We start from the raw sequence: 20,539 nt of genomic DNA, 5'->3' as shown, positions 1-20,539 counted from the left end.
AATTTGAGGAGCTGAGTTATGAGCAAGGTTTCCAGGGCTGGCGGTCTATCTTCTGTCGCACAACTTACTCTCTGAACGCTATTAAAAGCTGCTACAGATTATAAACTCAGACCGTGGAAAGCTCTGTTAAGCCGACTAAAACGCTGAAAACACCCGCTAACCCACGCTGCCTTTACCCCATCGTCGCGAACAAAGATGAAGTGAAAGTAGGAAACCACCTGTTTAGGACGCAGAAAAGAATTCAGGAAGTTCTGGCAGGACAGAATCAAAGCTATACTAAGGAGTACCACAGTCGCACACGCACCGAAAGGAAAAATCTTGTATCTTTTATTGGAACCTCAGTTATTCCCCCCAAGAGGGGTGCACCGTTCCCGGAAGTACTGCAATACCGGGTCGATGCGCGGAGTGGACGGAGCAAGCTCCTATTCCATCTCCCAGCTCCAAAAATCCATTTAATATATTGTCCTCGGATAGAGGACGTATCAGATATTAAACTGATAAGAACAGATACTACACTTGATCTTAGCCAAAAGGCCGAGAAGCGATGCCTGTCACTTGTCCCTCGCCCGTCTCCCTCCTCCTGTCGCGCACATTCTACCTACGGTGAGCCAGGTCACCGGCAGTCGAGGTCTCACTTCCTTTGCTTCTTTGGAAGTACTGTACTATGGGAGCCACTGAGCAGTAGGCCCCGGTACCGATCTGGTTTGGTTTTATTCTCTGTATCTTAAGAGAGAAATTGTATGTCTGTCGTTGCACCCGTCGTTCTCGGGCGAAACGCCATTTCTTGTTTGCATAGCCCGCCCTTTCCCGCCCGAGGAGGCGTGGCTACGGCGGGCGGACTGCCCCCTCCGGACGACAGTGGAACCCCGGGCTGGGGGGTGGGGGGCGGTCGAGCTCCTCTTTTGTGCAAACGGAGAGAAAGGACGGAACCGAAGGGGATTCGGGCTCGGCGGCCCGAGCGGCCTGTAGGAAGGGGCCGAGACGCAGTCACTAGAAACGCCCAGAGAGACGAGCCTCTTATGTGTCCGAAGAGGGGTTCATGCTGAGTCAGGGGAGCGCCAGCTCTGGACCCGGGCTGATGGCAGCCGGTGGGGAGGGGTGAGGAGGCGCGTCACATGGGGAGGCCCCGGCAGGGCAGCTGAAGGGGTTCTCTGAGATTCCGGCATCCGCGTCTCTCGGCGCTTCTTCTGTGAGTGAACCAAATCCTGGGCTCCGCGCGTCAAGCTCCCTCCGCCTGCGATGCGGTTTCCCTTCGCCTCTTCCTCACCTATGTGTTTCGTCCCACCCGGTGATTCATTTCCAGTCCACCACTCACCACCCGGTGGGGCAATCTTTTATCTCCCCGCACCGAAATCGGAGATCATTGAGGGCCGTCACCTCCTCAGTGCTTATGTCTGGAGTCTGGATCCCAGCACGAGCCCAGTGCCCCGCATGTAGTAGGCGCTCAGAAAGAGCCTACTTTGAGTGAATAAACGATACCCAGGTCAGACTGATTCAGAAGCAGCAGTTAGGAGGCTACGGGCCCGGAACCAGGGGTGACGGGGGAGAATCTGGCCAGGGGGAGATCTGGCAGAACACCAGAGAGGAGAGGTGACTGCTGGGGATGCTCTGAGCATCAAGGCCACTCAGTGCGTTAAGCACTCCCCCACCCCACCCCACCCCCACACAAATTTCCCTCTGGGGCAAAGACTGCCTGCCTGCTGCCCAGGCAGCATTTCCCTCTCCCATCCTCATTCCTGACAGAACTTCAGTGTAGTTGGGGAGTTTGTATTTCTCTCATTTGAACTCAGAAAAGCTAGAAGGTGTCATGAGTGTAAGTGAAATCGGTCATTTCACCCTACAACACAGAAAGCCTGAGCGTAGGTGTTGCCTGAGCCCTTTTCAGTGCCGGCCCTTGGGCTGAGCGCTGCACATGTATTATCTCATTTAACTCACTCGACAGGCCTATGAGGTAGACAGTCTTCATCTCCTCCTCCTCCTCCTCCTCCTCCTCCTCCTCCTCCTCTTCCTCCTCCTCCTCCTCATCATCATTCTAGGGCCAAGACTAGGGTGAAGCCAGTGAGGTACTCGCCTGGGGTGGGGGGGAGGGCGGTTGGTTAGTGGAGTGCCCTCCTAAAAACTCTTCAGTGATCAAGATAAATATTATTTTAATACAATTTATCTTATCGTGATTACTGGGTTTTTTGGTGCCCCCTTAACTGTTTTTGCCCAAGGCAAGTGCCTCACTCATTTCACTCCACTCTAATCCCCACCATGTTATCATCCCCATTCTACAGACCTACGCTGTCCCAGCCAACAGCCACATGTAGCTATTGAGTCCTGGAAACGTCGTTAATCCTGACTGAGAGGGGCCGTAAGTGTAAAATACACATGAGATTTTCAAGAATTAGTATTAAAAAATGTAAACTATCTTAATAATTTTATATTGATTGCACACTGAAGCAATATTTTGGATAGAGTTAAATTATAAAACCTAGTTTCACCGGTTTCTGGGTTTTTGTTGTTGTTGTTGTGTTTTGTTTTAATGTGGCTACTAGAAAATTAAAAACTACATACGCGACACGTATTTCTAGTGGACAGCAATGTTATAGACTGAAGGTCAGAGACGCTAAGCAATTTGCCTAAGGTCAGACAGCTAATATGATGCAAGGTCAGGATTTGAATTGAAGCCGCCTGTTAACCAGGTGGGACCTCAGGTTTTTTAAACTGTAGAATAGGGATGATGATAACTGACACCTCTCTGATTAGGGTCCTTGTGAAGCTACACATGGAAATGCCAAGCATACAGGCATCCCTTAATAAGTGCACTCTAGAGAAAACAGACAATATTCATTTTATAGTGCGGTGGAAAATCTCCCCCTCCCCATGCCAGGCACTCTCCCGCTCGCTTCACATCGCACTTTACCTGGCTTTATTTTTCCGGTGGCTGCCAAGTCATTATGGACACCCATAATCATCATGTGGCATAGATAGAGACATATAGATATAGACATATACACAGACGGATCTAGAGATATTAGACAGATACACACAGACACATAGGTATATTCACAAATATACATTTAGTGGCTTGTTTGCTTCTCACCTTGAGGGTCGAGATTTTGTTTGCTGCTCTATCCTGAGCACCTAGGACAGTGCTCGGCACGGGCACGTACGTGACACTTGATAAAATACTTGTTGAATGACTGAATGAGAAACAACATAGAACGTGCTTAGCCTGTACCTGACATGACTCTTCAGGCTTCCCCATCCCATGATCACTGTTCAGATCTGTGTGTACCAGGCCATCTTCTGCTAATTTGGTTTCTCTTAGAAGGGGATTGCTATAGTCTGAACAACCCAACGGTTTGTTCATCTCTCACTGGCAACCTCCTTGTCCCCGCCAGGTATTTTGGCGATCCTGGGTTGGAGGCCCCTTGAGGGCAGGAACGGTGAAGGCTGCCCTGACCGGGAGAGTGTGATCAGTGCTCCAGGAGGGTCTCGAATGGATAAGTTCCAATTGAGAAGTCAAGAAAGTGTTGACAGGGGGGCCGGCCTGGCCCACTCCCGCAAGGGATGGTGGGCTTTGCCCCCTGCAACTAGCAACTAGCAACTGGCAACTGGACCTGGAGCTGAGCTGTACCCTCCACAACAACTAAGACTGAAAGAACAACAACTTGAAGCTGAACAACACCCTCCACAACTGAGATTGAAAGGACAACTTGACTTGGAAAAAAAGGCCTGGAAGTACGCAGTATTCCCCAATAAAGCCCTGTTCCCCTTCCCCAATAAAATGTGTAAAAAAACGACAAAAAAAAGAAAAAAAAAAAAGGTGTTGACGTTCCGGCGTGGGATAACCCGCCAGGCACGCATCAGTGACGGCACACATTGTTGTAACACTTTCACAGTCTTTGTGCTCTGTACAGAGACCGAGCGACACCACGCAGCCAACAGAAACGCTGTAAAAAAGTTATTCTTCCATTGCAAACCTCAATCACTTCCCCCGAAGGGGGTGCACCGTTCCCGGAAGTACTGCAATACCGGGTCGATGCGCGGAGTGGACGGAGCAAGCTCCTATTCCATCTCCCAGCTCCAAAAATCCATTTAATATATTGTCCTCGGATAGAGGACGTATCAGATATTAAACTGATAAGAACAGATACTACACTTGATCTTAGCCAAAAGGCCGAGAAGCGATGCCTGTCACTTGTCCCTCGCCCGTCTCCCTCCTCCTGTCGCGCACATTCTACCTACGGTGAGCCAGGTCACCGGCAGTCGAGGTCTCACTTCCTTTGCTTCTTTGGAAGTACTGTACTATGGGAGCCACTAAGCAGTAGGCCCCGGTGCCGATCTCGTTTGGTTTTATTCTCTGTATCTTAAGAGAGAAAGTGTATGTCTGTCGTTGCACCCGTCGTTCTCGGGCGAAACGCCATTTCTTGTTTGCATAGCCCGCCCTTTCCCGCCCGAGGAGGCGTGGCTACGGCGGGTGGACTGCCCCCTCGGGACGGCCTCCGCGCGCCTACGGTGGAACCCCGGGCTGGGGGGAAGGGGGGTCGAGCTCCTCTTTTGTGCAAACGGAGAGAAAGGACGGAACCGAAGGGGATTCGGGCTCGGCGGCCCGAGCGGCCTGTAGGAAGGGGCCGAGACGCAGTCACTAGAAACGCCCAGAAAGACGAGCCTCTTATGTGTCCGAAGAGGGGTTCATGCTGAGTCAGGGGAGCGCCAGCTCTGGACCCGGGCTGATGGCAGCCGGTGGGGAGGGGGGAGGAGGCGCGTCACATGGGGAGGCCCGGGCAGGGCAGCCGAAGGGGTTCTCTGAGATTCCGGCATCCGCGTCTCTCGGCGCTTCTTCTGTGAGTGAACCAAATCCTGGGCTCCGCGCGTCAAGCTCCCTCCGCCTGCGATGCGGTTTCCCTTCACCTCTTCCTCACCTATGTTTCGTCCCACCCGGTGATTCATTTCCAGTCCACCACTCACCACCCGGTGGGGCAATCCTTTATCTCCCCGCACCGAAATCGGAGATCATTGAGGGCCGTCACCTCCTCAGTGCTTACCTCCTGATCGCCACAGGAACCCAGTGCCCTGCACGCCGTAGGCGCTCAGTAAAAGTTTGAGTGAATAAACGAGGCCCAGGTCAGACTGATTCAGAGAAGCAGCAGTTAGGGGGCCACCGGCCGGAACTCCATACGTGGCGGGGGTGGGGGGCAAGATCTGGCCAAGGGTGGCAGGACACCAGACAGGAGAGCTTCTTACCGGACCAAGGTCCCACGCTTCCCAAGGCCAAAACTCAAAACGTCAGAGTTTGGAGTCAGGAAAAGGTTTATTGACGGAGAAGGCGCCAACTGAGAAGATGGGAGACCTAATGGTGTCTCAAATCCATCTTAAGCCGACCTATAAGATTAAGCAATAGCTACGCTGAGATACCGTTTTCCCATCCCTCGTCCCCGGACCCACACACTCCTTGTAATCCTCAGCACCCCGCGGGCTGCAGAACTTTCGGGTGGGGGAACACGATTCAGTCCGTGACACCTATTGAGCTAGAATCTGCGTTTTGTGAGGTCCACAGGGGATTCGTGTGCACCTTTAAGACTGAGAAGGAATCTTCGGAAAAGAAATGGCGGGTGGGTGGTCAACTTGTACGTGACACTTTGCATATTGTCGGAGGAAGATATTCCACGTTAAACTGGCTTCCTGGGCGGATGTCTTTTTTGTGATCGGTTGTGTGGGGACAGAGTCCCAGAGAGCAGTTTCCAGGCTCTCCGCCTCACGTGGAGAGGTGCTGGCTGGTTATTAGATGACTGTCAGCTGGAACCAGTTAGCAAAGGAAGGGGTTGGTTGGTCGGCAGAGAAGCGGACAGCGGATTGCAGCTAGCAAGTGGGTTGGTTGGCGGAGAAGCGGGCGGCCGATTGCGGATCGTGTGGCTCCCGCTTCCTGTGTCTCCAACCCAGCCGCCAGCGGGAATGTGGTGGTATGACTCCCCTATCTGTGGCTCCGTTGGTGTTCCTTTTTGGCCTCACCGTATCCTGCGTTCTGGTGCGGGGAGCGGGACTAGAGTCCCCGAGTGACAGGTTGAGAGAAACTAATATCATCATCATAAAAACTACCAGGCGTAGAGGACTTGTATATGCCCAGCCCTCTGCTGCGTACTTCACTTCTTGTACCCTGTTTGTTCCTCACAGTAACCCTATTAGAGAAGTATTATCATCCGATTTTACAGGTGAAGAGGTTGAGGCTGGGAAAGATAAGTAATGTGCCCAAGGGCTCACTGGGAGATGTTACAGTCAGGATTGGAACTCATCTTCCCAGCCAGTGGTCCTCAGAGTGTAGTCCCCGGGCCAGCGGCATCGGTGTCACCTGAGAACTTGTTATAAATGCACGTTCTCTGCCACCAGTGACTGCTGGAAGTGGGGCCCAGCAGTCGGTGTTTTACCCAGTCCTGCGGGTGATTCGGAGGTGCTGGCGAATTTGAGAACCACTATTCGAAGCTCTACGCCCTTTTCAATCAATGTATGCGAGGCAACACTGGTGACTTGGCAGGGAAACCTCCTCTCCAACAAAAAAAGAGACTGAACCAAACAGGTAAGGGCACTGGCGTTTGGCCCCTGTTGTGAAAGCCCCTCGGCTTGGATGACTGGCCAGTCATCCTATGGGTTCCCTTCAGAGCCTGGGCCTGGCTCTCCCCCTGCTTCACCTTCTGCCTCTCTCTAATTTGGTTGTTCCTCCTCCCTCGCCATTGCCCCCCAGACATTGTCATGTCACCCTTTTGGGGTTCAATGTTTGTTTTTGAGCTAAATTTTTGTTTTTCATTTTTGTGTTGTAACTAGGAGGCTCCAAGAAATATGGGATGGGTGGAGAGCTCTGGATGGGGTGACAAAAAAAGCATAGAGACACTGGGTTGCCAAGGCTTATTAATTGGCTTCCCTTTAATGTTTCTCGAGATGTCAGCAAATAATTGATTTTTAAACAGAGGTTTGGGGCTGTTACACTGTATTTCTTTAACAGGCAGTGTAACTCCAAGCCTGAGAACAAGGATGTACTCCTATGATTCCCCAAGAGTTACATATGATGGGAGGCAAAGGGGTATGTTTGCACCAGCGGAATGCTTGCCCTCACTCTCCTCAGTCCCAACGTGCTCACGATCCTGGGACTAAAACATAAGAGTTTCTGTGCTAGAGAGCAAGCTTCAGGGCCAGCTAGACTGGATCCATAATATTAGAGTCAACCAAGAACTGGGCTTAAACACTTGCCATTATTGAACGCCCACTGTATGCCAGCAAATCTCCACATTTTCTTTCAACAATCCCCAACAAAAGTTGTTACTTACCCTATTTTACATCTGTAGAAACCGAGGCTGACTTCCCAAAGTCCTCAGCTTTCTTCCTCTTCTTCCTCCCACCTTATTAAGGGCCCCTTGATCTTGGCTGGCGGTTTCACACCTTTATTGTGGGTGGATCTTTAGTCTCATCCACTTTGTGAGGAAAGCAGGTCAGGGTTTATGATTCCCATTTAACAGATGAGAAAACAGCTTCAGAAAGGAGATTCGAGCTAACCAAACCTTCCAGAGACAGACTCGGGTGTGTGGTGGGCTCATTGAAGAAGCTGGAAACCTGGCTGCTGAGGGCGCAATGTGGGGAGCCTGGCCCAGCATTTAAGATCGCAACGGTGTTGGGAGCCACCCCACTCCTTTACCTGCACTTCACCACCTCTAGGGGTGCTGTGTCATGCTCTCAGCAGAGGCAGGGCCAGCAGGGGCCAGCAGGGAGCAGCAAAGGCAGTCACTACCTCTCAGAGCCTCCCAGCAGCCCGGAAGTCATCCATCACGTGCTTACCTGGCGGGCAAGGAAAGGGTCCATATGGAAATTTCAAGGTCCTCCAGGTGTCTGACAGACAGAGGCGTAGAGCCCAGGCTTCCTGTAGAGAGCCATCAGGTGATCATACTTTATGATGGTGCCCGATTTCATCTATTCCAAAGACACACATCTTTTTCATATCTTTACATCTCAGAAACCAGGATGCATCTTACATTTGATGCCAAGAGAAAGGACTGCTGTTTATATGGCAATGCTGTTTATATGGAAATGGATTATTTCCTTTGATCATCACAACACCTCCAGGATAGAGATATTATTACCCTACTTTGCAGGTGAGGAAACTGATCAGAGGAACTAGACCACATTTGCACACCTAGTAAATAATGCAGCTGGTATTTCACAGGACTTACCTGGCCCATTGCTTCTAACTGTACTTTGTTCCTTCCACAACAAAAGATTCTGGGTCTTGAATAATAACAAGCTTTCTTTAAAAATGCAGGTGGCTACAATCAGGTGATGGCATGGGAAATTCCCTGAGGGCCACTATCAGTTAAAATCCAGACTGGAAGGCGTGGAGTGGGATGTGGAATAGAATCCTGGACTTGGAGGGAAGGAAGTCTGAGGTCAGAGGTGGGGTTGGGAGAGGTAGTTTGCACAGGGGAGGCAGGAGAGGGGCTCAGAAAGGGAGATGAGAAGGGCTTGGCTGATTCACCTTGGAAACCCCTCTTCTGTCACGAGGACTGGCTCAGAGGATTGGGAACATTTCCCTAAATTCAGCCCAGTCCACCTCTCCCACCCTGAGCATCTCTCCATTTGATCCCTGTTCTTTCTAGGGTAGGAGGAAAGTGAGAGAGGAAGAGATACAAGCAAGAACCCACTTCCTTCTTTGCACATTTAATTATTGGGAAGTCCAGTGCCTTTCTCTTCCTCTTATTATCGTTTTCCATCTAAATATTTTTGGCATTAGTTTATAGGAGGATAAATGTCCAGTGACGATTCAGTTTCATCTTTTGCATCTGGAAACCCTTGTCATCTATTGTTGCTGATGACCTTCCTGGGTGCTAGGAGGAGGAGAAGGAATAAGCAAAGGAGGAAAGAGATCCAGCAAGACTCAGTGCCCCACCGGCCCCTCAGCAGAGCTGGGGCATCCCGACTAGCTGGCCATAGCCGAGTGCCCACTGTGAGGGCAGGCCTCCCATGCGTTCTGTGGGCCTTCCAAAACCCTCACAGAAAAGGCTCAGAGACACTGAGTGACCTGCCTCAATTGTCCCAATCAGGATTGAACCTGAATCTGAGTCTTTAACTTCAAAGCCCAAGCTGACCCACTACATTGGCTACCTGAATTGACAGGCTCTCTAGGCACCTGTTCTCTGGTTCAAGGGCACCCTCCCTCCACCACCACAGTGTTTGAGGCTGCCGCTGGGTATGGAGCCCCTTTTTCACGTACACCCTTCCCCTGCCCACAGCCCTGAAGCTGGACTCGGGCTCTGATGCTTCCAGAAAGATTTATATCTGTGGGTAAAGGAGTGTGTGTGTAGGAGGTATGTCCATAGCCTACACAGACCCTGCCTCCAGCAGTTTCCTGGGCAGCAGGAAATGATCCCCTCCCCTGGCCACTCCACTTATTGGGGATGCAAGTTGGGTATGACAATAAGGAATACCAACCTGTAGCTCCATAACTTGATACTTCATCAAGTACATTTCTCATCCATTAATCCAATTGGTCCTGATATCAGCCCTCTGAAGGCTGGTTCTACAGGCAAGGAAAGTGAAGCCCGGAGAGGTGAGGTAGGATCTGCTGGGTCAGAGGAAGAGGCAGACGCTGGGCTGTGCCCTGCATTATAGATCCCGGGACTAGGTCACTTTCCAGTCAGCCACCTTGTCTTCACAGGGCTCAGGCCTGTGAGAGTTACCTGGATTTTGTATTTTTCTTTCCTCCTGACACCGCACAGGGGGAGGAGATGGAGGACTGAGGGCAAGGTAACTCCAGAGAACTTTGGGGGTGGGGGGTCAGCAGAGGATCAGATCAGGATGCTGGAATCCTGGGAAGGATGGAGGGAAAAATCCAGAGAAAAAAGCCAACTGGTTTCAGAATTGTCCCTGGGGCCCACTGAGAGTCAGAGCTAGGGTGGGAAGGTGTTTTCTACCTGCTCAGGGCTCTGGAGAGAAAGGTGCATTACAGATGTTCCCTAGGAGGCTTGGGAAGAACACCACCCTCCTCCCCAAGGCAGGGGGTCCTGCCCAGTTGCCTTGGTAGTGGCCACATTGTGAGGTGGTTCTGGTGACAGGCAGTGGGGTTGGGTTGAGAGGTGACAGAAGTGGTGGGGGTGGTGGCAGCGTTCTGGGCTCTCCCTGTCTCAGCCCCTGCCTGGGACCTTCTACCACCCCCACCGTCATGGGCAGTGCTTACCACTGGGAGGCCCGCCGCAAGCAGATGGCTTTGGACCGGAGGAGGTGGCTGATGGCCCAGCAAGAACAGCAGCAACAGCAACAGCAGGTGCATGAGAGGGGCCAGGTTCATCAGGGTCCTTCCAGGGGCAGGAAGGGAATGGGGAAGGAAGATAGACCCCTAGGAAGCTGTCTTATCTGGTGAATGTTGTTTTGCCGGGGGTAGGCGGGAAGCAAGGTCGTTTAATGTTTTCTTGGATGGACTCCGTCTATGGGTGTTTGTGGGGCGGGGTGACTCCACTTTGCTGTTGTACTGAGGCCTAGTGGGGGATGCAGGGGGCTCAGGCCTGGGAGGTTTTAAAGCTGTGCTGTCCAATAGGGTGGCCACCAGCCACTGTGCTAACGAGCCCTTGAAATGTGGCCAATGAGACTGAGGAACTGAGTTTAAAATTTTATATACACTTAATTCATTTCACTATAAATGTTAAAACAAATACTCAATGTACATATTGGAAAACTTTATGTCTGGAGCAACTTTGATATGTGAATCCACTTTTCCAACTGTAAATTTTATGACATCTAAATCTAAATTAATTGTTTTTGATGAAAATATAGTGTCCAAAATAAGATGTGCTGGTAAATGTGAAATGCATGCTGGGTTCTGAAGACTTAGGACAAATACAAAGAATAAATTATGTATTGTTTCATATTGATTACATGTTTTGTATGTATTGGGTTAAATAAAATATATTATTAAAATAAGTTTCACCTGATTCTGCTTACTTTTTATGTGGCTACTAGAAAATTTAAAATTACATGTGGCACGCATTATATTTCTATTGGACAGCGCTGTTTCAAAGCGCTTGCAAGAAACTGTTCTTTATCCTCCTGTACTGCAAACTGTTTTCAGGGTACAGCTCCCAAGCTAGGAGGTAGGTGCTCAGAGACTGCGGTTTCCCAGGCAGGGGCTGTGCCAGGGGACACTAGGTGTTGTGGTAGGTGAAGGGAAATAGCTCACGTTCTAGCCTCAGGCTCCGACTCCAGGAAACAGAGACCCTCTGGCCATGTCCACCTCTAGATTCCTTTGGATTGCTCCCCGAGGTGTCTGGCAGATGGGTGACTGGGTGGGAGGGAAAAGGATGTCACTTGCCGGGGGCTTCTTGCCAGGAACTGAAGAAACTCCAAGAGGAGGAATGCCAATCAGAGAAAAAAACCCAGCCATCCCAGGAGTCCCAGCAGGTGCCACAGCCATCACTGGTGCAATCACAGCCCCAACCCGCACAACCACAGTCGTCCCAGAGGAAGAAGCTGCTGGAGCAGCTGCTAGCGCAGGCGCAGCCACAGCCCCCACCGCTGCTACCACAGCCACCACCTCAGCCAAGGCAACAAAATGCCCAAGATCCTCTTACTCAGTACACCACCAAGCACAATCTCCAAGATTCCCAAAAACCTGGTCCCCAGCTTGGCTCAATAGGGACCCATCAAGCTGCAGGGCGATTCAACTGCTTTAACAGCAAATTCCAAGGAGGGCCCACAATCCCTCAATACCCTAGTAAGTGAGGGGCCTGGGAAGGGGAGGTGCTCGAGAGACCCTTGCTCCCATCCTAGCCAGACAGTCCAGAATCCACATCTGTCAGTCCACCTTCTGACTCTCCCCAGCACCTTTGGCCTTTACTTGGCCTTTACATCCCAATCCCTCTGAGAGTGTTTGCACCAACCTAGGGCTGCAAAGAAGGCTGCCAACGTCTGCAGAGGGTGGCTAAGAAGTTGTCAGCCCTTCTTCCAGGGCGAGGGTGACAGATGGGCTGAGGGTAGCCAAGAGGGTGGGATATGAGTTGTAGGCTTAGCGACAAATATACCGAGCCCTGGGAGGCCTGGAACAGGGAGTCACAGCGTGGCTTCCTAGTTGAGAACTTTCAGGATGGGTTCAGTCTATGCCTTGCCCCAGGTAGGGGCTGCCACCTCCCCCAGTCACATAGTAGAGTCCAGCTCTGCCATGTTCCAGTCTCAGAACTGGCCAGATGAGTAAGTAACATGTGCTTTGTTTCACCATCAGGTTTCAGGAAATCAGACCAGTGTAGCCCAGATAAATACACCAAGTACCTGCGATTCACGGTGAGACAGTGTGAAAGGCAGACAGACTGGCTGCCTGTCTGAGGGTGCGCATGTGTGTGAGTACGTGTGGAATCTAGAGAGCCATCCTTGGCAGGAGTGGGGGGAAGAGCTGCAATTATTTCAGAGTCACTTCTGGACGGCCTATTCCTCTGTTCTTTACCCCCTAAAAATGTCTAAGTAAGGCCTGTTGCTCATCAGCATTAAGCATGAGTGGAGGGGCTGACAATCTACTTGGAAAGATAGGATGGGTGCCAGAGAAGCAAAATAAAGGGGCTGTTTTAGGTGCTGAGGTAGAGGCAGCTGGAGCAGGAGGAAGGCAAGACCTGAAGTCAGAGGCTGTTGGTCTCAGTCGGGATCACCAGTCCCTGGTAGTGTGATTTAATCTCTGAGCTTCAGCTGCTCCATCCACAAAATGAGAATAATACCATGTCCTTAATAGAGATGTCATGAGACAGCTTGTGGCAATTACAAGAGAAGGCATCAAAAGAACTTAGCTTAGAGCCTGGCTCATTTCTAGTCCTTTCAGGATGAGGACCGGTGGCTGTTACATTTCACTTTGAGTCCTCTGGCCTCAAAAGGCTTAATACAATGTTCTGAAACCAGCAAGCGCAGAAACTAACACATTTTGCCTCTTGTCTTTCCCTCTTCTTAGTCAATGAATTACATACAACAGTGGTGATCCAGAGATAGACCCCAAGACCCCACTGGCCATCAGTAAAAACAGACGAGCAGCTCCACCTTCAAACCACCCAGCAACATCTCCATCTAAAAGCCATCCCCTCCTGTTCCATTCTAGGAGGCTAGCCGGGAATAAAATGTGATTCCTTCCTGGAAAGAATTGCGACTGGTCAGCTCTGTGAGACTGAGATGAGGGAAAAGGGGCAGGAAGAGCCAAGAAGGGGATGATGAGGGTGGGAGAACAAAGTGGAAGGCAATTCCATGTTTCCCTAGGCAAAGCCAATGGAAGGACTTGGCCTTGGAGCCCCAAGTCTATAGCTCCACTACTGGCACATTTTTTAGCAATGATGGTTCTGTCGGGGGATTCAGGTTTATGATTCTCCCAAGAGCCATGACACCTAGCTCCTAACAGATGCTTACTGTGATACAATTGGGGAAGAAGAGGTTGCCTCCCACCAGAGCAGGCCTGCGGCAGGCAGGGAACCCCCAAGTCCAGTGTAATGCCCGGCCTACAGTAGGCACTCAGCTATTGAATGGATGATGGGAGGCAGGAATGGAGAGAAAGAGCTTGAAGTAAAGGGGATATAGAGCTTCAGGCACAGGACACCTGACCCTGGGAAGGGGAGGCGGACTGGCCAACAAAAATCCACAGGCTTCTTCCTTCCTGGGTCTTAGCCTTTCCATGAGGCAGAGACAGCCAAGAGGCACCAGGCATAAGCCCCGGCATGCCCCTCACTTCCTGAAGCTGAAACCAGGGTCCCCCAGCCCAGGCCCCTCTTTCACCTGGGACTGGATCACACAGGGTCACACTGAAGGAGCCCCTCAGTGCAGTGTTTCCGGAGGGGAGCCTCCGAAGGAAGTATGGGGGGGGGGCACAGAACAGGAATATTCAAGTTGGAAGGGACCTCAGAGACATACAATGAGAGAAAGAGAGAGAACAAGCTTCTTAGGAGCCATCCCTCGGAAGCCAGAAAGGCAAGCTATGTTAACAAGGGGCTCAGGGCCTAAGAGAACTTGACGCCCCCTCGGACATTAAGAAACAGGCTGTGAGATGGCACATGTCCACCAGCTCCCTTCCCACTCACAGGAGACTTTGTTTTTTTTTAACATTGTTAAGTATAGTTTATTGAATACAATATAAATTCTTTACATTTGGTGACCTAGGCACAGCAGAAGCTTGAGCCTGGCTTTCCTGGACTTACTTCTGTGCTCTTGCCGGCACCCCCTTGACCCATTACCCAGACACGAAAGCGTGGAGACAGCACACCCTCACTCTTGTTCCCCCAGCCAGCTAGTCACCAGGTTCTGTCACCACTTTCCCCTCCATCCATCCATCCTACTTCAAGTTCAGCTTTCTTCACCACCTAAGCTTCTCTCTCTGCCTGCTTGAGTGATAAAAACCTTAGCCACCTTTAGTGGGCAAATACCATTCCTGCTCGGCTAAACACAAACCGCCTCCCCCTGGAGCCCAGTGGGATCTGGACTACCTGGGCCTTAGCTTCATCTGAGTGACAACAAAGAGGAGAGAGTCAAGACCAGCCCCTACCGATGTGCTACTCTGTACTGTCAGTGTCCGAAGGAAAGCAGAGGCCTCTGGGAGCAGAGGGTGGGCCCTGGTGCAGCAGAGCCCAGCAGTTTGGCTGGATACCGACAGCTTCACCTCTGCAGGCTTTCCGGGGGAGCAGCTGGGCCCTCTGTTGGACCTGCCTGGGTCCACTCACATGGGCAAGGGTGTGGGTTCACCACCAGCCGGAAGCTCTCCTTTAATAAATACCCTTCAAAATGACTCTGGTTTTGTCCGTTTTTCCTGCATAGGCCCCAGGGGTGCCAGGTGCCTCCCTCCCCATTCCTACTACTTTGGCTTCTGCTGTGAAGAGAATCATAAAAGTGTTTTATGGAGAGAAGCCTGAGCTGGAGAACAGCTCTGTCTTCCTAGGAACCAGTCTTTAACCAGGACGGGTGCAGAGCCAGAGAGCCTTGGCCATCCTGGTGTCAGACAGGCGGGGGGACAAGTTACCTGGGGAGCACCAGCCCATCACCATGACCTTGTCACACGAGCAAAGCAGGGAAGCACAGGAGAGCATCTATGTACCCTAAAGGGCCCTGGAGACATCACCGGATGTTCCCCAAGTCGCTTTCCCATTGCTGCGTGGAGAACTTGAAAAGGATTCGTGTTTTTAAAGCCTGATAATTAAAGCTTTTCTCCGGGAAGGACAGCCCTGAGGAGCTGGGCACCCAAGGTGCTCAGAACAGAACGGGCAGGGGCCACTGTCAGGTAGCTCCGAGGTCAGACTTTCCGAGGTCAGGTCAGACTTTCCTCAAGATAGACCAAGGGGAAAACCTGGTACCCGCCGCTAGAAGAACCAGGCTTCTGTTCCTGTGGAAATCAGAGGGTGAGGGTGTGTGTGTGTATGCGTATGCGTGTGTGTGTGTGTGTGTGTGTGTGAGTGTTTCCACAGAAAGCTTCCCGTGCTGAGGTTGTGAGGATGGATGAGAGAGTACGATAAAGCAGTGCTTTTCGTCTGGCAAAGTCACCATCGTCCTTCCTTGGGCAACATGGGGTTGTGAGATACAGACCAGGTTGGCAAGTTTGGGGACAGCAGGCAAGTCATGGCAGGTGAGGGACCAGCAAGTGGGGCACTGACGTGTTTCCCCGGCAGTCCACATATTCATAGCTCTGGAAGACCAGCTGCTCAGAACGGCTCAGGTAGGTATAGGTCAGGGTGCCCCTGGAGAGGAATCAGGTTTGGTTGCTGTGTCTGGGAGGAAGAGGAAAGCTCTGGCCCCTCTCTGCTGTCTGGGGAGGGTTGGCTCCCTGAGACACACCCCCACTTCCTTTTGTTCCCTACTCTGCTAAGGCACCTGGGACTGCTGCCCCACCTGTGTTCCAGACAGTTCTGTGGCTGTCATACTAATAGCTTATAAGCAAGGTGGGACCTAGAGAAGGGGCTGGACCTGCAATTCCCAAAACAGACTCATGGGGTCAGCTTGGATGAGTCTCCTGCTCCCACAAGGTGGAGCTGAAGAGAGACTGGAGTCAGAAGTGGGAGGGGATCCCTGGGCTCCAGGCCATACTTACTGGATGTACAAAAGCACATGGTGGACTTTGATTTTCAGCCAGGTGCAGATTTTGCTGAGAGAGAGAGAGAAAGAGAGAGGGAGAGGGGAAGGAGGGGAAAGGAGGAGGGAAGGGGGAGGCGGAAGGGAGAAAGAGAACACAGGAACACATTTTATACTAAGCATCTTGTCAGGCTTAAGAGCCCTGCGGTCCCAGCCTCCTCATTCCCTGGGCCTCTTTCCATCAGGGGCCCCACTCCCCCCCTTCTCTTTCTCTCCGTCTGCCTAAGGTGAGTAGGCCACCATCGCAGTATCACTCCTCCAATCCTCACCGGCTTGGCCCAGGCACATGCCAACCCCTCCCTCAGCACAAAACAAGACACTTATCCTTCTCAGCAATTCAGGCTGCAGAGCCCAAGGTCACATATTTTAAGGATTAACCAAATTCTAGTCTGTTTTTCATTCCAATCCAGGTCCAAGCGGGCAGAGGCTGGGGACCTCGAACGCTTGCACACTGCCGTCTCGGCCATAAGTGCCAGCCCATCCTGGCTGTAGAGTTTGCTAAACAATCAGGAAATCTGGTGGAGATTAAAACTGGGTTTCCTGCCAGGATGGAGGCTGAGGGGGAAGGGAACAAGGGATACTCACTACGTGTTTTCATCCTGGATCCTGTTGGCTACTGCGTAAAACATCTGTCAACCAAATGGGCGTTGGGTCAGCCCCAACTCCAGCGTCCCCCTTCCCACCCCATACACATCTACACCTGCGGGCGGGCCTGGCCAGGGAGCAGGAGTCACCTGTTCGCTGGCCAACGGGCCGACGTGTAGGAGCAGGCTGTTGGAGACCTGCCCCACCACGAGGGACTGGTGCAGGGCCTCAATGGTCAGCTGGGTCACGGTGATGGGGTAGTAGTTACTATTGGAGATGTTCAAGGCATTCTGGGGATGTAGACAAAGAAAAGGATGGGTGAGGGTGAGGGCAGCCATCCTTGGAAAGGAGAAGTCAGTTTCAAAATCCCCCGGCCTGAGGGGACTAAATGTCTAGTCCATTGCTTTTTACACCTGAAGCTAATAAAACACCAAAACCAAAACCCTGCCTGACTGAGCCCCACCCCCAATATGGGCCTCAGCTGCTGAGGACCAGAGCCAGGAGCCCCTCGTAGGGGCTCTTAATGGTGAGGGGTCACCTTTAACGAAGACATCATGCTGGCTCAGGATCCAGTCTCACCCTGCCCACCCAGGGCGTCTCAGGCATGCCACCCCCCTCACACCCTGTGATTTATTTCTCGGCCCGTGATTCTGACTCCTTGCTGTGGAGAGTCTCCATCCTACACAATCTGTTATGGGCTAATGCACGAAAAGCACTAATCCCAGGTCCTGGCATATAGCTAAAGCTCAACAAATGCAGCTGTTACCACTGGAAAAAGTGAGCCCCCATAAATTTTGAGAGTTCTGAATTTTAATATTTAGAACTGGACTCATCTGTCCATTTAATTGAAACATTGAGATGGGCATTAAGAGACAGCACCTTGTAAGTATTTCATTAGGGGCACTGCCAGATTCAGATTCTGGCGTAGTGGTGGGGAAGGCTGGGTGGCGGCTCCCAGACTGAAGCTGAGGACCTTGGGAGAAAGTTAGAGAGACCCACGTCAAATGGACTCAGATGACAAACAGGGTCATGGGCACCCCCCCAGTGAAACTCAGGGCTGCCTTTGAGGTTCTGAAGTGTTTCTGAACAGAGGGAGCAGCTGGTTTTCCATCTCTACTGGGAAGAGAACAAGCCACAGCAAGAGAAGCTCTTAGGAAAAGTAACTCCCCCCAAACCAACTACAGCCAGGGCCACTCCCTCCCTCCTGGAAGGTCTTGCAGAGTCGAGAGGCCCCTCTCTGTCTTTGAAAGGGAGCCACGGGGTGGCTGGATGGCTCAGCTGGTTAGAGCACAAGCTCTGAACAACAGGGTTGCTGGTTCGATCCCCACATGGGCCAGTGAGCTGCGCCCTCCACAACTGGATTGAAGGACAACAACTTGGAGCTGATGGGCCCTGGAGAAACACACTGTCTCCCAATATTCCCCAATAAAATGTATTAAAGAAAGGGAGCCATGTTTTTTGGAAGCAGTCATGCTCAGAGAAGGACACCAAGTGGCTCAGGTAGCTATGCCCCGGATTTCTTAAACTAGGAAAATCCTCGGAAACGGGGCTAGTACGTCTGAGCCCAGTGAGTCTCAAGCTCTCTAGGGGAGAACCAATGGAGAAAACTTGGGGGGGGGGGAGAGGCAGAATGGGGAGACAAAGGAACAGCCGGGGGTGACAGCCTGTGGAATGGGAAGGAAGAGGGGCTTACGTGTGCCTGGGCTTCAGCCTCTGGTCCCCATAGGGGATGAGGGCCACCAGCTGCTTCTCTAGCTCTGTAGAGAGAAAGAAGTGAGTGAGGACCAAGAAGTGCCCATGACAAAGGTTTCCTGCCAGAAGTACCCTTCCACTCCACAGACTATGTGGGAAGCACGCTGCCTCTGCCTCAGGGCAGCCCCGGGAGCGCTGGGCTGTGGCTGTGCTGTGCTGAAGTCGGCAGCTCAGCTTCGCCATCTTTAGAATGGAAGTGGGATTTTCATTAACGATGTGAAGAATCTCTGCAAGTCACCAGCAAATCAGAGCCTCACTGCTTTGGAGGAGTCATTTGTAACTTCCTGAACCCTAAGGCACACAGTTGCTAAGGGAGCAGAGAGGCTGGAAATCCCCTGGGCTGGGGAGTACAACCCGGGCAGGAGGCATCCGCATCTGCCTGGCCCTCCTGAAACGGGAACCAAGAGCTGGGAGACCCAACCCCATTCAAGGAGACTCAGAGGGGCCTGGCCCCGGGCCATGTGACTGCCAAGAGCTCTTCCTGGATTCAGGCTATTTCTAGAGCCTTGAGCCACTCACCTCGAGGGATCTCTCTACTTCCCTGGCAGGTGGGACAAGTCACAAAGCTGGCAGCTGCAGCCCTTTCACAAGGCGCACAGGAAAAAAAAGACTTGCTGCTACCATTGCTGGAGTAGCTGGCAGCCTTGCTGCCAATGTCTGGGCCGTGGGGCAGGATTGACTTGTTTTCATCCTGCTGAGAGCCCAGCTGGGAGAACGTCTCACCCATCTTTCAGGGGACTTTTTCACTGAGAAAAGAACAAAGTTCAATGCTACGCCTGTTAACACTGATGTTGAATGTCGCTCTGGTTTTAGGTTCTCAAGATTGGCAAGGAGTCCCAGCACAATTTCAGCAAGTTCAAGCCTAAGGAAGCCAGGATATGGGAAACTGAGCAGTTACACAGAACTCTCAGGTCAGGAAGCTCAATGTACTTCAACTCCTTCCATCGCAATCTGCCTACAAGAAAGAAAAGCAGAAGTTATTTCACTTCAAGGGAGCTCTGTAAGTAAATGGCAGAGCACTTATTTTTTTCTGGGAAAGGAGCTGAGCATTCACTTTAACGGGAGTCAGTCGGATAGGGCAGGGCACAGCAGTGTTGTCTTCCTCTACAAGACGGCTCTGAAGAAGTCTCTAGAAATGCCTGAGGTCTCCCATCCCGGTGTTGAAGTTTTCAGTCCTGAGCCTGAACAGGTGCAGGCTTTAATAGGCAGGCAGGGATTCTTTTGAAACAAGAGAAAGGAGGCTCCATTGGTCACAGGTGAGGCTAAGAACCCTAAAATAATCCTGGAGGGCAGCACAACCGTCTTCCTCATTGCTTCCTGAGGTGGGGTAGGAAAGAATGCCTGGGGGAGGGGCATAGCAATGCCAGCCCGGGTCTGTCCTTCACTAGGAAAGGCCAAAGCTAACTCCAGGTTCTTCCCCCAAAACTCAAGAGTGGTGGCAGAATGAGTGGGCATGCTGAAGCGCACTCAGCCCTTCCTGGGCTAAAATAAAGGGAGCCTCACCTGGTTCAGGTCTGGGGTCCCGGGCTCCTCCCAGCTGCGAGAAGAGATCTGGGAGTGCATCTACGGGGAGGAGGGTCTGTAGGGCAGGCTGGCTCGAGGGCCACGGGCTGGGCCGGCCAGGGCAGGCGGACCCCTTCAGCAGAGTCCTGGGGGAGCCAATGCGCAGCGCTGCAGGGAGCCGGGAGCAGCCTCCCCGGAGGGCCAAGCTACTTCCCGCCCTACCAGGTCTCGGCTAGAGATCCGGAGTAGGGGTGCGTGTGAGAGCTGACGAAGAGGGTGGAACTTCATTCAGGGGGATTTCACGTCCCGCCAGACACCCCAAGAGGCCGGTTGGTCGAGCTTGGTAGCCGCGTGTCCCTGTGTTGGGCTAGGAGGCACAGAGGTGCCTTGGCCCTTACCTCCCAAAGGGAAAGAAGGGTGCCGGGAGCGCCTTATCCCCGGCCGACCGCACCTACAGAAACAGCGGCAAGCGGAACCGAAAGTGCAGGAGCCAGGGCTTCGCCTCAAGCTTTGACTCCGTGCCTTGGGAAGCTCCGCCCCTACTCCTCCGGCCCCGACCCCGCCCTCCCAAGGGCCGGTCCCTCTACACAAACCCCCGGAAGGACCA

At 52.1% G+C, this 20,539-nt stretch overlaps 2 protein-coding genes and 2 non-coding genes across 4 annotated transcripts; 1 reads left to right on the top strand and 3 right to left on the bottom strand.

Moving 5' to 3' along the window:
- Positions 1 to 355: 355 nt before the first annotated feature.
- LOC141569102 (U2 spliceosomal RNA) lies at positions 356 to 546 on the bottom strand. Its single transcript, XR_012492500.1, has one exon. It is a non-coding gene; the product is annotated as a U2 spliceosomal RNA (small nuclear RNA).
- Positions 547 to 3,986: 3,440 nt separating this feature from the next.
- LOC141569100 (U2 spliceosomal RNA) lies at positions 3,987 to 4,177 on the bottom strand. Its single transcript, XR_012492498.1, has one exon. It is a non-coding gene; the product is annotated as a U2 spliceosomal RNA (small nuclear RNA).
- Positions 4,178 to 8,143: 3,966 nt separating this feature from the next.
- CCDC200 (coiled-coil domain containing 200) lies at positions 8,144 to 11,739 on the top strand. Its single transcript, XM_074319377.1, has 2 exons — positions 8,144 to 10,288; positions 11,347 to 11,739. The coding sequence occupies exons 1-2, from the start codon at positions 10,187 to 10,189 to the stop codon at positions 11,737 to 11,739; spliced, it is 495 nt and encodes a 164-aa protein (XP_074175478.1). The 5' UTR covers positions 8,144 to 10,186.
- Positions 11,740 to 14,087: 2,348 nt separating this feature from the next.
- TMEM106A (transmembrane protein 106A) lies at positions 14,088 to 20,435 on the bottom strand. Its single transcript, XM_074319376.1, has 8 exons — positions 19,933 to 20,435; positions 18,949 to 19,384; positions 18,371 to 18,434; positions 17,582 to 17,642; positions 16,827 to 17,069; positions 16,678 to 16,721; positions 16,052 to 16,105; positions 14,088 to 15,701 (listed from the first exon to the last, which is right to left on the bottom strand). The coding sequence occupies exons 2-8, from the start codon at positions 19,154 to 19,156 to the stop codon at positions 15,581 to 15,583; spliced, it is 795 nt and encodes a 264-aa protein (XP_074175477.1). The 5' UTR covers positions 19,157 to 19,384; positions 19,933 to 20,435; the 3' UTR covers positions 14,088 to 15,580.
- Positions 20,436 to 20,539: the final 104 nt, after the last annotated feature.

The sequence above is a fragment of the Rhinolophus sinicus genome, linkage group LG15 (assembly GCF_036562045.2).
Source record: "Rhinolophus sinicus isolate RSC01 linkage group LG15, ASM3656204v1, whole genome shotgun sequence".
Taxonomy (NCBI): domain Eukaryota; kingdom Metazoa; phylum Chordata; class Mammalia; order Chiroptera; family Rhinolophidae; genus Rhinolophus; species Rhinolophus sinicus.
The sequence above is the reverse complement of the archived record's forward strand: the minus strand, read 5'-3'. Positions and strand labels throughout refer to the sequence as shown.